This window comes from Calliopsis andreniformis, chromosome 3 (genome assembly GCF_051401765.1).
Source record: "Calliopsis andreniformis isolate RMS-2024a chromosome 3, iyCalAndr_principal, whole genome shotgun sequence".
NCBI classification, from domain to species: domain Eukaryota; kingdom Metazoa; phylum Arthropoda; class Insecta; order Hymenoptera; family Andrenidae; genus Calliopsis; species Calliopsis andreniformis.
In genome coordinates, this window is record NC_135064.1 from 12,970,063 (window position 1) to 12,987,637 (window position 17,575).

The 17,575-nt window shown below is 37.8% G+C and overlaps 1 protein-coding gene and 1 long non-coding RNA gene across 2 annotated transcripts in view; one reads left to right on the forward strand and one right to left on the reverse strand.

The window, feature by feature from the left end:
* Nucleotides 1-17,575, forward strand: part of LOC143189083 (disintegrin and metalloproteinase domain-containing protein 10) — a 173,091-nt gene that overhangs the window by 117,784 nt on the left and 37,732 nt on the right. The window contains exons 4-6 of the mRNA XM_076393728.1: nucleotides 6,571-6,832; nucleotides 9,506-9,664; nucleotides 12,580-12,764. Of these exons, the coding sequence (XP_076249843.1) occupies nucleotides 6,571-6,832; nucleotides 9,506-9,664; nucleotides 12,580-12,764 (606 nt within the window). The remainder of the gene's footprint in view (nucleotides 1-6,570; nucleotides 6,833-9,505; nucleotides 9,665-12,579; nucleotides 12,765-17,575) is intronic.
* LOC143189089 (uncharacterized) overlaps nucleotides 8,714-17,575 on the reverse strand; it is a 48,296-nt gene continuing 39,434 nt past the window's right edge. The window contains exon 3 of the long non-coding RNA XR_013003611.1: nucleotides 8,714-9,147. This is a non-coding gene — a long non-coding RNA (uncharacterized LOC143189089). The remainder of the gene's footprint in view (nucleotides 9,148-17,575) is intronic.

Consider the following 17,575-nt stretch of genomic DNA (forward strand, 5'->3'; position numbering starts at 1 on the left):
AATTCTTAATTAGAAGAATTTAGTGCGAGGGGAGACATGTAGATATTTCATTCAGAAAACGTACGCTCTTGAAATGTTTAAGATAACTTTCAATTCTAAAAGTAAATATAATATCTACAGAATAAGAATTAGTGTATGAATAAAATTAATTGTAAGTTATTTAAAAGTTTATGGAAATTTCATCCACCTTAAGCTTCATAAAAATTCATATTTTCATGTATATCTAAAGAAATCGAACTCAGACTTAAGATCTTTTTTATTCCAATTGACATAAATTTTTGGATATTGTAACATTTTGATGGCACACGAAGTACCTTTCAACTAGTAATTGCAAATATAATTATTTTCAGAATCTACTATTTAAATTTCTCACAAGCATATTTAAAAAGTATATTTAGTATATTTAAATATTTAATGCTCACTTACTAGCCCTCAGAGGTTGCCTTAGTCAACCATAAGGGCATCTTGACTATTGGTGTTTTAAACGTGAAATTGAGTTAGCCCCTGGTGGAATTTAATTACAATGATCCGTCGTCAGCTAGAGCACTGCCGTTTGGAAAGCCAATCACATTTCGACGGGATCGAGTGACCAACGTGTCGATGGAAGGTCGATAACGGGTGGCAGGCTGTTCGCGCTAGCGACGCGCAAACGATGCGCTCTCCAATCATTTCTCTTGGCCTACAGAATCGTTATTCCCTCCCCCCCTTCCTCCACTGTGACACAGTTCCGCGGGTGTACGCGAAAGGACAGATAAACTGTCCTACGTGAGCGATTTATGAGTCCGTGCGCGACTGTAAATTGATTCAAATCGAGCGAATATTCGGGCAACGTTCAACCAGGGACTGTACTTTCATCAAAGCAAATGCGAGATGAGCGACGTCTGACCAATCGCAGAGCGCTGCTACTTAACCCAACGCCAAGAGCAATAACTCCACGTTAGGAGCGATTCACGACCGTAGACTTCAGTCCTTTAAAGCTGGCAACAAGCATTCCCATAAAAGACTGTACTCACGCTCTAGCATTATACCTATAACAAAGTTTGATTTTCTAATCAAAATTTAGTGAATGCTATAATAACATTAATGTGGATTATAAAATTTCTATTATCTCTGATCTCAAGTGATTTAGTTATTAGTCATAACTTCTCTGTAAATCAGAGTTCTTAGATATGGGTTAATAGTTTATAACTTGTACTTCTAATTTATGTGTTACATACACTTATATCTTAAAGTCATTTTAAAAAGTTCTATTTTTCAGTCGATTACCCCAGCGAAACTTTTAGAAGGCAACATACATAACGCAGAGTAATGCTACTTATACAAGGTATTCATTGAAGCCCCAAATATTAGCAATTATGATAGAGTACCGAAGTTGGTTATAAATAACTACTGTGACAATCGAGCAATGTAAAAGCAAATGCATGATATGTTCGAACGAAACTCCCCAAAGTCACAAGAGAAGGGGAGTCTATTGAAACGAGCTGGACAATAGAAGAAAGTTACGATATACGGTTTAGGAATCCGCTAGCAGAAACATGAATGGAAGCGAATCGTGGAAATTCATGAAAAGCGTGCATCATGATGTAATGTAACCAGTAGAATCTGAATGCTATTGTCAGACTACAGAAAACTGTCTCCTGCTGTAGGCACGGTAGTTCTCAGAATCCGAATTAAAATTTGAAACGAGCTCATTTAAATAATTGTCACTTTGTCGAACAAAGTATTGAGTAACTGTCTTCATTAGACAAGTATTTAAAATTATTAATACTGACGTTAAAGGGGTGCCTTCATTTTCAACTTCTTAAAAAGATCGAACTAAGTAGTCTTGTTAATACCTTCATTTGGAGTCTTTACAAGTAGTATTGGATGGTATTAGGTCGGGCATAAAAATAAATATTACCTACAAATGCCAGTTCCTTCTAATTTACAGATATTCGACTATTTATTTATACCTTTTTTTATCTTTGCCGATCCTCGTGGCCTACATAACCCAAAAATAAACCTCATTCGATAATTGATTCATCTGAAACCTATTACTCCAATCCATTAGTTCAATTTTCGAATAGGAATTCTTAAGTAAAGAACTATCAATAGTACAGGTAATCGTATTTTCAATAATTTATTTATTAAGAGTAAGAATCTTCAGAGACATCAATCTCATTTATGAAATTGATTTCAGTCGATTCATTCTCTAATTAAAATATTAAATACCAAAAGCAGTATTAAAATAATAAATTCCAAAATATTGTACATCATTTTCTTGATTTTTCAATTTTTAATGACATTGACATGAAAGCTACAATTTATCTGGTCTTACTTTATTCCCTGTCCGACAAGAGTCTACTTTAAGTAATACCTACTTAAACGTAGCAGAAAAATATAACAGAAGGGAAAATGACATTTCTCGTTTGAAAATTTTTATCTCAGGACACCGTTCTCATTTACGAAATTGATTTCAACCTTTCAACTTAAAATTTGTTAAATTTAAAATATGCGCTGCGTGAAATATCCGGTTTATCGCTTGCCCTTTCATCGAACAGTATTAAGCAATGAAGCAAAACAGCTTACAAGGCAGTAACTATAGCCAGTTTGAACGCAGTCAACCTGCTAAAGACGACCAGCAATTATCGAGGCGGCATGATCAAAAGCGCATTGATTTAGCTATGCACTGAAATACATAGCTTTCGGTTCGATGAATACATAAGGCAAGCTTACCATTGCACAAGGCCCTTAGCGCCACCACGTTTTCATTGATATTCAAAGATAGAAACATTTACCGATGCATAACAACCGATTGGTCACCTATTCAACGCGCGACTGTGATTGCTCTTTAAACTTCGCCGTTAACCAAGGGATATTCTGCTCGAAGCACCGACTGATTTCTGAAACCGTGTTTTATCCCCCTCCTCTCCTCGTAAAGTATTTCAAGGGACTGCGGCAAGCCCTTTGACCCGTTACATGGCACCGCCGCCAGACGTCTATGGTAGGAAACGATAAATCAGAATTTTAGTAAATGCAGTAAAATTCCAATTTCTAGTTTCTATTCATGTTTCGGTGGTAGAACTTTGAATTTTGAGGTAGGAAATGAATAGTGGACAATCCTTTAACCAGTTTTACTATAAGATGAGGTCATACATGAATTTCGAAAATGAGGGAACTTAAAAAATGCAACTTTCGAATTAGAACTATGAACTGATTTGAAAAATACAACTCTATTCATTCTAAAAATTTTGCTAATGAAACAGCAAAGTTGTAGAATTTATTCAGAGAACTCTTCAAAAATATATATTACAAGTTGTTTAAGTAAAGACCAGAAAATAATTTTTCTTCAGCTGAATTACTTAATTAAGATAACTTTCATTAAGTAAAAGCACATTTTATGTCAATTTATTATTTATTTAGTAAATAATTTTTTTAAGCCCATAGCTTCTGCTTTCCCTGAAAAATATACTTTTTATAATAAAAAGAAGTGCGTGTATCATATTTAAATTTAAATCCAGAGAATTGGTTTCTTTACTAAAGACAGCTATTTAAATTTTCCTTCGCTCTACTCAGAACTCGTAAAATTATCTCTGATTACAATATTAAGTACCGAAAGAACCAAAAATTCAAACATATTGTGCACTTGTTTCTTGATTTTCAATTTTTAATGACATTTTAAAACTACAATTTATCTGGTCTTGCTTTATTCCCTGTCCGACAAGAGTCTACTTTAGGTAACACCTCCTTAAACGTAGCGAAAAAACATGACAAGAGGGAAAGTGACATTTCTCATTTAAAAATTTTTATCTCGACATTACGCTGCTTTCCTGTTTAGTTTGCACAATTAAACTACGTCCAATTAAAAGTGTATTCCCCGCAATCTCTTCTGTTTGCAACCGCAAACACTGCAACGAAAGCTTATTCCTCGAGGAACGTTCCCCATTCCTTGGGTTTACCTTGCGCTCTGCCTTCTCTATTTGTACACAGCTCTCGGCAACAACGACACGGAAGAAGAGTTCCCGTTTCGAAACGGAACCGCACGCGAAGCAATCGTACGCCCGTACACGCTTATGGAAGAATAACTCGCGCCGAGAATCGAGCCGTCCTATGGAAATCTTTAAAGCAAACCGTGGCCGACGTCGTTTCGGAGTGATCACTTCGTTCGAGTCGATTACGAAAACACGCGTCGAAATGGCGAACTCGGGAAAGCTTTCATGCCTCTATTCTACCGTGAAATTGTGAATGGAAAAGGTAATCCTTCGACCAGAAATATTATAAATCGTTTCATTCGCGAAGATGAGTGGCGCGAGCGCTCCATGTCCGATTACGCGCGAATTAATCGATTGTTAGTAATTTGACAGACGTTTGGCGTTGGTGCATTGAAAATTTAATTATTCAGATGAATAAACGTACGTCCTAAAACGTGTGACTAACAAAAAGCTCGACAGGCGCGATTTTGATCGGCGCAGGGATCCAGGCTTCCATCAGCAGACGCGAGGATCTGCTTCTGACGCGTCTGCAGTGTCCAATGGGCATGGATGATTATGTTTACAGATTGACGGCAGTGTTGGAGAAGGAACCGATATCAAATATGGTGCGAGACTTTTGGAAAATATGGAATAAGCTCGAAGATCTCGCTTCAAGTGGATGAAATTAATATCCAAGGGACAGTTGAAATGATTTTTATACTTAACTGACGAAGTAACATTGACTGTGTCTATTCTGTGTCTGTGTTGTCTTGAGAAAATTAAGTTGAGAAAATTATCTTAAATATACTTGGAGAAAGCACCGCCAAACTAATCAGAGCGCAGGAGAATTCCTGTTGGTTCGAGTCTAGTTTGAATTTTCTAACAAGTACAGGTCATGGAAAACCTTGACCCAACTCTAAGCGTTATGGTGCCTAATGAACTGGTCCAAGACTATATTAATTAAAATATATTGATTTAGTGCACTGGCTTCTTCATGAATGAAAATTACGTGCAATTAAAAAAGAGATGTGCTTGTCGAGCAACAGTATGCTATAAACGAAAATGTTCTTATTGTAAAGTTCAACAAAATATATGATTAAAATAATGTTAAAGAGGCGGTCACGTAGAATCATCATAACCAATCGACAACCAGCGACCAAATTTCAAACGTAGAAATCACAGGTTCAATATAGTAATTATATCTAAGAAATAATACTGTTACTTGCAAATTATCTACTATGAGTTATTTCTTAGAACCTGTTATTTCTATATTTGAAATTTGATCGGTGGCTGTCGATCGGTGGTGATGCTTGAGCGTAACTGCTCTCCAACTAATTATAAGAGTAAAATGGTAAGCAGCATAAGAAAGACTTTGAAAAAGCTTCTTCCAATCCTTCGGCTCAAGTGTAAACTATACGCATACTTACAAGGAAAATTGCTCAAGTGTAACGCAACACTTTTTAATGCTCCCTTCCAGTTTGTAAAGCTCATTAAGTCGAACACACCAATATCTACTTTCCAAGGTGTACAGCCAAGAGTTTACGAAATATTAGCAGTTAAACTTACTTCCTGTGTCTTAACTTCTTGAAGGATATTAAATTTTACAAATAATGTAAAATATTTGTACATTTATATTTTTATATAAATTATAATAGATATTTATATTATATAATCTAAATATATTTTATACTTAAATTTGAGAATCTTCAAATTTTGCCAGAAAATATGGAACAATTACTCGACACTCGTATTCGTGCTCATACACTCGTTTAACAATCATACTAAATGACAAGTAAATATTGAGCTCTGAATAATACATGGACGTATGCACTCATTTAATCACGATATTAAACTGTAATTAAATATTAAATAACAGGAATACAATGAGTATTTACGTACTCCGAAATCGTTCCCACGTTCAGCGCATTTAGCATTACAGTCCGGAAATGACGCAACTTCGATAGTTGAACCCTCGAAAATCGAATCCAAAGTTTCCCTAATTTCCCAACAAAATCCAAGTCGTTCAACTGTCCTTAGTTTTTCCTGCGTTTCCATCGAAATCCCGTGTTCCTCGGGGAGAACTTTCCGCGATCACATTTTAAAGTGGCAGTCAAGGAGGATAGAACCAGAAGGATTGCAGAAACGGAGAGAGGAAGAGAGAACCGTAAAAGGCGAACGACCGAATCGTACATGCGAAACCTGTCAATGCATCATCGATCTGATGCGTTATGATGATGCAACGAATCAACCGAATATAAATTCACAGTTACCTGTGGCTGGGTCCGTGTGAGAGAACGCGATATAAACGATGATTCCCTCGTCCTGTGGCCCTTGAACGTGTAAATCTCGCGATTTACGAGCGCTGTTCCCACGTTCTAGAAAAAGATGACCGAGCTGACTCGAGGGGCATACTGACGTGCATTCGCGTGGAATATTGACATCGAACCGCACTGTTGCCTTTTGCGTACCGCCGAGACCCGCGCGAGATAAGATCCCAAGGAATAACTTCGACTCAAGTGGTTGGGAAATCGAAGATATTGTGTTTGAACGAAATATGAAATTTCTTGTTCCGCGGCTAATTTATGTGCTCGTAAATAACGTTGGTGTTTATTCTTTCCAGATGACGAGAACTCATCGGTTCATGGGGTCGTGACGGAGGAGGGTCTCTTTGATGGGACAATCTTTACGGCGTCTAATGAGATTTATATCGAACCTGCCAGTAGATACGCACCTCTTGTTTGCCACCGTCAAGAGGAGGACGCGACAGACCCTACAAACCATCATACAATTGCGTATCGTTCGATAGACGTGAATATTCCTCGGCATAACGAACATCCTTGTGCTAGCGAGGTTTTGAGGGAGAATACATTGAATGAATTGAGGTAAGCAGTGTCACATAATTTTAGAAATCAAATGAGCTTTTTTTGTGGTATTGTATGGGAAACTATTAACAACTCTTTAAAAATAAATTATACTTTCATATTTTGTGACTCGAAGGACTTTAGAACTATTTAAAAGTCACTGTCGCTTACGTATTAAAAGATTCAAGATTTTTCTTGTCTTTGAAGAGAATGCTTTTGTAAGGGTTTTAGTTGTCTTCCATTTATGAAAACGAGACATCTAGAAGTACTTCCATAAGGAGGTCTAATTGTAATTTATAGATTCTTTTGTAAATCCATAACACACAATTTTTAAATTCTCCATATTCAGTAAAACTTTCTTTAAGAACAAATTTCAAATATTTGCTATACAATCGGATCTCCTAATACTAAAACTGCCTTGAAATGGTTAGGGGATAAGCGTGGATAATTGCTGTCTGATAAATTGTACTGGATATCACTTTGGACCGCGCATGGTTGGGCAGATTGGTGGTGTGTTCATCCAATTATATTCCATTGCCACAAATTTATACTGTCTTATCTTGAAATCTACTACAAAAGAAATTTATTGTCTATCAATACAAGCTACATTCCTGTAAACTATTTCCAAAATTAAAATACTTACTTCATCTCATAACTTCGTCTTATAACTTACTAATGGAAGTAAGAGCTTTAAAAAATTTGTTGTAAAAATTTTTATCAGATCATTTCCAAAATCTCGACGAAGGAAATAACTATTAAACCTAAGTAGTGATCTCTTACTAGGAGACTGTATACATATATCTATCACATTAAAAATACTTCAGAGTGTAGTTTAGGTGCATACTACGTCGTTATTCTACTTAATGCATGCAGTAACTCCGTATAAAGCTAATATCAGCCAATAGCATGCATCGATCCTGTTCAATGAAATTTCAGATGACACTAGACAGCTACTTGATATGGAGGGGATGATACAAATTTCCATTTTAAAATTCCTATATCTAGTCAGTTAAAGTTTAAAGAGCAGACTACTATATACAGGGTGTTTGAGAAATACATTTCAATACTTCAGAAACTGAATTTACATGCTGAAAGGAGCAAAAAATAAACATATATCCAATATACCTTATTACTCGAGTTATGAATGATTAAAGAAAACGTTCGAAATGTTCACCACGTAGCTGAACACACGCTACTGCTGATCTTACAATTAGCATCGAGTTTCGCACTGGCTAAAAAATATCAGGTGTTCCTCGAGTGATTTCAAATTCATTTTGTATCCTTTGTTACAGTTCGTGCACGTTATTCACTTGCATTAAATACTCAATAAAATTTTAAATGGCCCCAAAGGTGAAAATCTAAGGTAAGGTATGTAGGACATGTTCATATAACATTTTTTGCTTATTTTAGCGTGTAGATTTAGCTCTTGAAGTATTGCCATGTATCTCTAAAACGTCCTGTGTAGGATGAACCCATAATGAGTGGCACACTATTAATTAACCAAAGTTAACAGAATTAGTAGGAGAATCGAAGATACAAAAGGGATTGTACAAGGGAAACCGATGATTTTCGCGGGAGATGGGCGAAGGAGCGCAACCACAATTAGAGCAACACAATTTGAGGGTAGAGGCTAATTTGAAACAGTGTTGAACATCGATTAATGATAATTGTCGTTCAAGAGAGATAGAGAAGAGGAAATTCCAATTACTTCTGGCTACTAGAGAGATACGGAAGCTTTTTGTCTAGATTTCGTATTTGAAAGTGCCTAACATACATAATATGTATAATAATGACAAACGTGTAAAATTGCAAGCATGGAAGGAAAATAATGAATAGCATTTATTAAGAAAAATTGTTATTGATTTTCAACTTCCCAACAGTTTAAATATAATTTATTCAAATTACATTTTACTAGTTATTCAAACTTCAATCATATTTTTCATTTATTATAGTTGGCTCTTGATAACAAAATATTACATAAACATTATTATTAACGATAGATACATTTTACTTATAGATTAAAAGTACAATAAATTGTTATCACAGAGACTCAACTTCTTCTAGAATAGAACTACAGCCGCCCTCAAGTTGAAGATTTTTTTCGAACAATTTCAATGACACTTCCATCAGAGCTGAGTGTACTCCCGTTCGTCGTTCCCTTCGTCGTCTCGAATCGTCTACTTTATTCTCTCAAGAAGGCTTTACCGTGCTTCATATCGAACCTAATGAAACAGTGAAGACGCAGCTCCTTCGGGCCGACCATTTCAGTTGCAGCCAATGAATTTTCGAAACCGTGTCACGCACGAGGCAGAAATTAAACGAACACGCCTGGGAGCCTATAAAAAGGAAATTGCGTCGGTGTATAAAAGACTCGTAAAAACAGCGGTACGGAACGGTATAAAAAAGCAGTTAATGGAATCGCGCGAATCCACTATTCTCGATGCAGTCACGCTTCTCTTGAAGTAAGCGCCAGCGATCTGGAGGAAAGGCTCGCGGAAACGATCCCCCAGAGTAAATTGGCTCTCAGGCTGTTACGTATTATTCGACATATGTCACCCTTATCTCTTACGCCCGTACCACCGACAATTTCTCTCGTTTATCCGCGGACCAGCGGAGCTGATCAATTCAGCGTGAGGGATTCACTGGGCGCGCTGTAGTTTTCCGAACGCTTACCGACAGAAAAATCGTTTGCAGGACGAACAGGACATGGAGTGGATATCTCGGGGACACAATGCGGCAGTTATATCAACACCAGAGCGAGGGGAACTCCCGCGCCAAGCCAGGCTTCTATCCGAAGGACGCCAGAAAGAAGAACCCCATGGCGAGTTCGCACAATTTGGAGCTGCTCGACAGGTGAGATTGTGGCCATTTCCCGACACGTATTTCAGCCCTGTATGATGCACATTACGATTGGAACAGTATAGGGTGACTCAGGGTTAGGAAGGATCAAAGAAAAAATAATATCGAGCGATGGGGGAAACATATTTTAATATAATAAATGCACAATGACTTACAGATTGATCCACATATACAGAGTATTTCGTAATATGTGAGATCTATTTCGGGGGCTGACCATTTTCATACTTAGCGACACATATGCATATGTATAAAAAAGTAGAGCTGTGTCCTTATTACCGTATTCTGTCCAAGTCGGAAGTACTGTAGTGAGAAATGAGAAGTAGCTTTTCTTTTATCTCCATCATTTTTGTAGTTTTTACATTTAACTATTATCGAGTTATATTAATTTTGATACAAAAAATAAAATGCTCTTAGAATTTTAGCATAATAATTTAGTAATCTGTCGTGAACAAATTTGTGAGTCACATGACAGTTCTTGTTTCATTTTTAAGTTTGAAAATTTCAAAATGTTGTGAATAGTATACTTGATCTCGCTGCTTATTATTTAAATTTGTGTTTATATGTATAGTATGGTCTGTTCATCAAGCAGCACGCAATTTGAGTGTCTTTCAAGCGGTTTGTGCATGACGGATTACTCTTTTTAGCTGTCCAACTCCTATGTCGTTAAAACGTAACGAAGAAAAATGAAACATAATCTGAAATATGTTTATTAGGGCCGATGTACACGAGCGATATTTTGATGCACGATCCTGTTGCGGTTGTATGTCCGTCTTCCTTGTTTCTAATTGAGAAAACAAAGAAAAACATGTAATAGCAACGAAATCGTCCGTCAAGATATCGTTCGTCTGCATCAAGCCTTAAATGAACGTTATTCTTCCATTACATTATACCATCTCTTGATGGATCGATATGTAATTCTGTATTACCCTGTATTCTTCTATGATATGCATCTATTTAAGTATAGTAAAAGATCACGAAGAAAATACATCCCTAGATAAAATTTCTGAAAACTTCAAACGCTCACGAACAATTTTATTATTAATTTTACTATTATATAACTCAATAATAAACTCACGATTCCATGTTTGCTAATTAATAATTATAGTAACAATATTGTCAACCATCGTGTCTCACTTTCTTGAACAATGACGATCTATTCTACTTGTCCACGTAGTCATGATTTTATTCTCCTTGTCGGTGTAATTGCAGTCTGTTTCTCCTTGCTCAGCGTACTGGGCCCTTGTTCCTCTCGTCGAATGAATTATTGTGTCGATCTACTCATGTGACCCTTTACGCTCTTGTTCTACTTAGCTCCTGAATTATTATGTCGTTCTACACACCTAGACCCTTAACCTCTTGTTCTAATTGCCTGCCCCAGCACAACCACTAACCACTCGTCCCTTTGCGAACCCGCTTCTTCATCTGCCATAAATTCAAAAATATCGTACCTATATTACTCTCCTGTTCCCCTTTCGCTTTCACGCACTTGAACCTTCCCACTTCCGTTTCCTTCACCTTCTCTCGTTGAACACGTCAATAAAATATAGCAGCCTGTCAATAGCGAAGTCTGCAAATAGCTCTCAAAGTTGGAAGGGAAAGCGCAACGGTTACTTATCGTCTCCTCCTGGCTCACTGGAATGTTTGCCAGCGCCTCCATTTAAAGAGCACACCTATTTCCGCTGGGAAAACGGTGGATCATCTAACACGGTACCCGCGCATAGCGATGGAAACGTTAAAAATACAGAGCAAACACCATTATAGCTGATCCAGTTTAACCATTGCTGGTTATCCTTAACCATTAACTGCCGACATGGAGTCTAACAGATTCTCCGAGATACATGTTTTATCACTTTCCCTACCACAAGTTATTCTCTTCGCCTGATTTTGAAATTTTTTCTAGTAACAATTTTTAATATACAAGGTGTTTGGCTACGGGTGGAGAAAAATTTAAAGGGTGATTCTAAACGTCAAATTTTAAAAAATGAGGAATAGCGAAGTTGCGATTAAACCTTCGTTTGTAAATTATGAACGTTTAAAAGTTAGTGAAATCTGCTTGAAAGTCGTGACAAGGGTCAGGCTATGATGAGCAGTAATTATCATAGCTACTGTCTGGGTCAAGTGTCACAGAATCCCAACACAAGCATATGAGACGGATGCTCATTTGCATTAGTGGCTATTATAAGCATTGCTTTCTCGATTTTCGTCTTATTTTGATGTCTAGAATTCCATCTGTAGTTAAATCCATTGTATAGTATATCATATTTCTATAATAAGTAATATCATAGTGATTTTAAAAATAAAATAATAACATGCTTTGCTGGAAGTCTCCATTTTCGAAGATTGGCTGTTAATATTATACCAATCGAGGCGACAACCCTAATAAAAAGCACGACATTTTTTGGAGCACGAAAATCAACGAAAATATGAATTCATGATTTTTCGCACAGCTTTGATGTCGAAACCTTGTTATTTTATATCTAGAGCTTTATGGATTAAATTTAAAAATTTAATTTCTGACAGCGAGTGGGAGGATGAAACAGTATTCGCAAAGTGCGTATCTGAAGTGGAGGAAATTAAAATTTGCAATCGTACGATATCAGACAAAATGCATTAGAAGCGAAATGCATATATGGAAATAAAATGTTAAATTTGGGTATATAAACATTGACACTATAGAAGGTATTTCCAAACATGTGGGACATTTTTGGCAGCTAGATTCTAGACGCGAAGATAATAAAAAAAGTTCGTGTGTTTTTAATTATACGCTGTTTTATATTGCATACTACTATGTAGAACCTACGCTTTAAAAATGTTCCAACACCCTGTATGTTCACAGTTGATAAAATACGTAGAACACTCTCTGTGAGTGACTTCCTCAATATACGTGATGAATGATTTTTGCTGTCCAGGTTGTACAGGGCGAGGTATTCCAGGGTGCTTCGAAAGCGAACCTCGGTGGATCCGAAGAAGACGACTTGCATGCTATATTTGCAAGCAGATCACACGTTCTTCAACCATTACAAGTCTGAGGAGGCCTGCATCGAGGTGATGACTCGCCACGTGCAGCGTGTCAACTCTATTTATAGGTACACGGGTAAGTGAACTATTTGCTGATAACACTTTTACCAAAGCGTAGCCTTCGCCCTAGTGTCGATAAATCATTCTGAGAAGACTCTATGAAAGGAACGACAGCCAGAGTATTGACGAAAACTCTTTCGATTTCCCGGCAGAGAAATCGGCAATGTTTCCTCGCGGGCTAACAAGTGCGCGTCTTCCGTCTCATTCCGCTGTAATAACTTCGCGAACCAATTAAAACTTTCCCCGGACCTTCCAGTTAAACTAACTTTCTGCCAACGACGATCGGGGGAAATGAATGTTCCCGAGTCTTACTGCGGTTCCTTTCTCCTCTGCGACCGATTAATGTCAGTTTCTATGTCTGACGTTGACCGATTGATTCCGCGAAACTTTATTGCGCCCGTTACACACACTTCGTCTCTAAACTTTCAATGAAAGGGAATCGTACGGGGGAGTCCAATGTAGATATTACTTCATTTCCGCGGGAACGAGGATAAAGAACTTTTATTCTATTTGAAATGAAAGTTGTAAGGCAAATGTCTCGATACCTGAACACTAATGCTAATTTTACTCAATTTTGAGTTTAAATTCTAAAGGTGGGTCTACATTACGTGTTACATAACAAAGTTATATAACTTTTTAGAGAATAGAAATGTATAAGGGAATGTCCCATTTTTTGCTCAGAATGTCCTCCCAAACATATTGGCAAAGTTTGTCGATTTCAATCTAAGACACTCTGTATATACTTTAAAAACAGGTTTTTTGCCAAAATGATATATTATTATAGATCTAAAGGATGGTTGCATAGTAATATCAATGCAAAATACAGAAAAAATTATTCTTTACTCGTCATTTGCATAATATATATACAAAATACTCAGGTTAAATCTCGGTCCAAGTATTGGGACATTTACCTTGTAGTCGTCTGAACAGAAACGATGCGGACCTCCTTGTGTGACCAAGAGTAATATCGATCTACCTCGTCAACATTATCTAATGACATATTTGTTTGAGCACAGACGGCTCTCGTCTACTTATTTAAACAAACGTGTTCTTTCACTCTTGCTTAGGGAAAATATATCGAACCTGAACACGCCATGTGTTTTGACTGCATTTGTACTTTACATTCTAGTACTCTCCCTAGTGCTGTCGTCAAACTGGTGTATATATGTGTGTGTGTATTGCGATCTATGGCATTTAGTCCCTAGCTATTCAAGGGACAAGTGGTGATATATAGCATAGAGCAATTATTCGAGATGTAATAAACTTTGACATGGCGTGCGATACGTCGCTGAAGATTTTATCTTTTATACATGAGTACAGTGAGGGTAAATTGGGTATGTAGTATATACTCGTACAAGCGTGTTCAGTCGAATTTTACTAAAATACAGAAAGTGATAGATATAATAAAGTGAGATAAACATATTGCATAATGCGATAAGCAATCACAATGAGAACCCAATATTTGACAAAAATGTCATGTACCTTATCGTGTATGCTCCAGGGATGAAAATTTTAATTTCTATAATTGCCCAATTTTTTAGTTAAATTAACAAGATTTAAAATCCTCAACTGTTCATATTTAGAAATTTCTACGCTTTCAAATTTTGAAGTCGTTAATAGCGTTTAGAAAGTAACACCGAAATGTTGGAATAGAATAAACTATCCCCTCACAATAATTTCATTTTGCATTAATGATACAAAATGTAAAAATGTTTCTGTTACCCACAATTTTCGACTCGTACTCATCCTTTGCTTCAAGCACTGTTCATTTTTAGTTAAGAAAATATACGAATACAGCCTCTACACAATCCGCACCTATCAAATTAAAATTACCTCCCTCAATAAAAACAAATCCGTATCAATTTCTACGTAACCATTTCTCAAAAACGCTTTTCATTTCCCATTTCTTTCCAAACCTCCATCAAAAATATCGTATTTCAACTCTCAGACACAAAAATTCCCAACAGCTCTACCAACCCCTGTTTCGTGTCGTCCTCCCCGCCATCGTAACCCTGATTCACAAGCTAGGCCCACCGATAGTCCTTTCCGCCGCGCAGTGGGGGACCTCCGAGAATCAGAGGAAAGCGTTCCAGAAAATTTCATTTGGCCAGGTCCGCCGAGGAATATTAAGTAAGAGCGACTCGCCGAGCTCGATTCCGCCTCGTACAGGCAGAAGAGCTTTAAACGGCGCACCACCTGCCGTAACAACCAGCAAATATTTGTGTCTCGTGACTGAGACGTGTTTAACGTAGCGTGACCGCCGCGTACACGCAGACCAGGCCAGTGCATTACTTAGAATTCCCTATCTCTTCCGTCGTGCGATCTCGCGGATAAAACCGCTTTTCCGGCGACGCTCCTGTCCCCTCTCCTCTTCCACGAGCCCTTCCTCGAGCCACTGGGGGAATATACAACGTCGGTGGGAAGCGTCGAGCTTTCGGGACGATGGTCGCGCGATTATCGGCCGTCTCCACACGCGAGCGTTTGGTATGACCGATCGACCACCCCACGGAAATTCCGAGCCGAACGTGTCTCCCTTTGTCCCTGGATTAGACGGCATTAACTCTCTTCCCATCGCGATATGTACAAGCCGTCCGCCAGCTAAACGCTCTTGTCTGACGAGAGAGCCGGAATTGCTGCGATTAAGGCTCACGTCCCTCCGCGTTGCAACATTATGTTCGCTGATTGTTTCGCCGCAGTTCTGTCAAATGGAAGAGTTTAATCGGTAAGGAACGCAGGCGAGTGTTATCTGCAGGGCTGTACTTAGGATGTTTCTTATGAGGAGAGCACATGAGCATGGAAATCGCTGATAGGGTAAGGCTGAGTATAATTTTTAGTGTACTGGGTGTTACCTTTAATGGGAGACACGATTTTTCACCCATTTGCAGTCATCTGACAGAAAAATGTTTGCAACAAAAGTTGCAGAGTATGGAGTGTATAATAGATATCAGTAAAAAAGTTTCGAAAATTGTTTTCATGGCGAAATCGGGGTCATCTTGGGTTTTACAGACAGGAACACATATTTTTTTTTTGTATAGGCGGCTCTTAGGGTACGGAGACATTGCTGTCGCGTTACATATTAGAGCAAATTTGTTTCATATTATACCAAAAAAGGTCTAAAACAAGAGAAGCACCTCGGCTCACACTATGGATTTGCTATAATATATGGCATGATTTCACGTTACATACTATAGCAAATCCATAGTGTGAGCCGAGGATCTTCCCTTGTTTTAGGTTTATTTTGCTATAATATGAAACAAATTTGCTATAATATGCAACATAATTTCACGTGACGTGACAATAATGTGCTTGCACTCTTAATAACTTATGTGTGTGGCATGAATGCTGTAGTCGTTCGTCGGGCTGTAAGGAATATACGATAAACCGTACTGCTCTTTTAAACAAGAGTGATAAGGTAGACTAGACCTCTGAATTTCATTCGGGTGGCCTCCTGCCTTTAGGGTAAGACGTCCAGGGGTGAGACTAAGATAGCATTTGGCCTTTGACTATTGATCAAGCATCATCACCCTACTTATAGAGGGTGTCCCACAACTGATGGTACCAGCGGAAAGGAGTTAATTCTACATGAAAAAATAAATCGAAAATATAGAATAAACTTGTTTGATGTAGTGCCTCATTTTCGAGAAGATTGAGTCTGATTTATGGTCAGACGCAAGTGTACAGAAGTACACTTTTGCGTGCTTGTAGGGTACACGGGGTAAGGAACACTTTCGGTCTGACCACTGACTGTCTCTACGGTACGCTAGAAGTATTCCCCTTCCTCCTTTTACCCCTCAAACGCCTAATACTGTAGTTTGGTACACTTGTACTCGGTCAAAGTTCAAAGTTAATTTTCTCGAAAATGAAGCGAGATATCACAAATTTTTATTCTACATTTTCATCTTATTTCTTAATATAGACTCACCCCCTTTCCTCTTGTATCATCAGTTTTGGAACACCCTGTGTGTTATCTCAAAAATACCACGATGGCGTTCTATTATAATATATCCTTGCACTTTATGCACTATACCTATTTTTCGTTTTACCATTTTTTAACATATCGAGGCATTGATATTACAATCGTCCCCGACCATGCTCTGAAACATAGATTATAAATTTTCACTAACCAGATACTTAAAAGACCTAACTAACAATCAGTATTGCATTCAGAAAGGTTAAATTAAAGATTACAAAGAAAAAAAGTACTTACTTTCGGCACAGGATTTCGTTGCAATTACAAACAATAAAAACAAATAAATAATAAAGATCGTGCGTTAAAATATCGCTCGTGTGTGCCAAGTCTTATTCACTATACTACTCTATTGTGCGTATGTATACTGTTAGGACATGGATATATGTATTTCAATCGTAATCTTGCACCATATATCTAAAATTTGCAATAAAACCAGCGACAGATCTCGAATTATTTAACATGTTACTTTTGACCTCAGTCTCCCCTATACACGGTTCCATCGTTCTCGTGAATTCGAGCGAGAGGGAGAGTAACAGCACGTCGGTGATGAAACATCGCTGACTGCGACTCGGGGCCGAGGCGGCGCGATGAACTCAGCGAAAATGGTGTAACCGCAAATGCGACTATCATGGCAATAATACATTTTCGCTCGCGGAAGGCCACTCTCTTCGTGCACGAAATTGCGCTCTTTTCTTATTGCAGCTCGGAGGGGAGGAAAAAATGGCTGCGATAATGCTATCTCGTCGGTGATATCGGAGAAGCCGGTGGTTCAGACGTTAGTCATTACACGTGGAACGTTGACCGCCACGTTTGTGATCTTTATCGCCTAGGCTCACGTAAAAAAAACTTTATTTCCA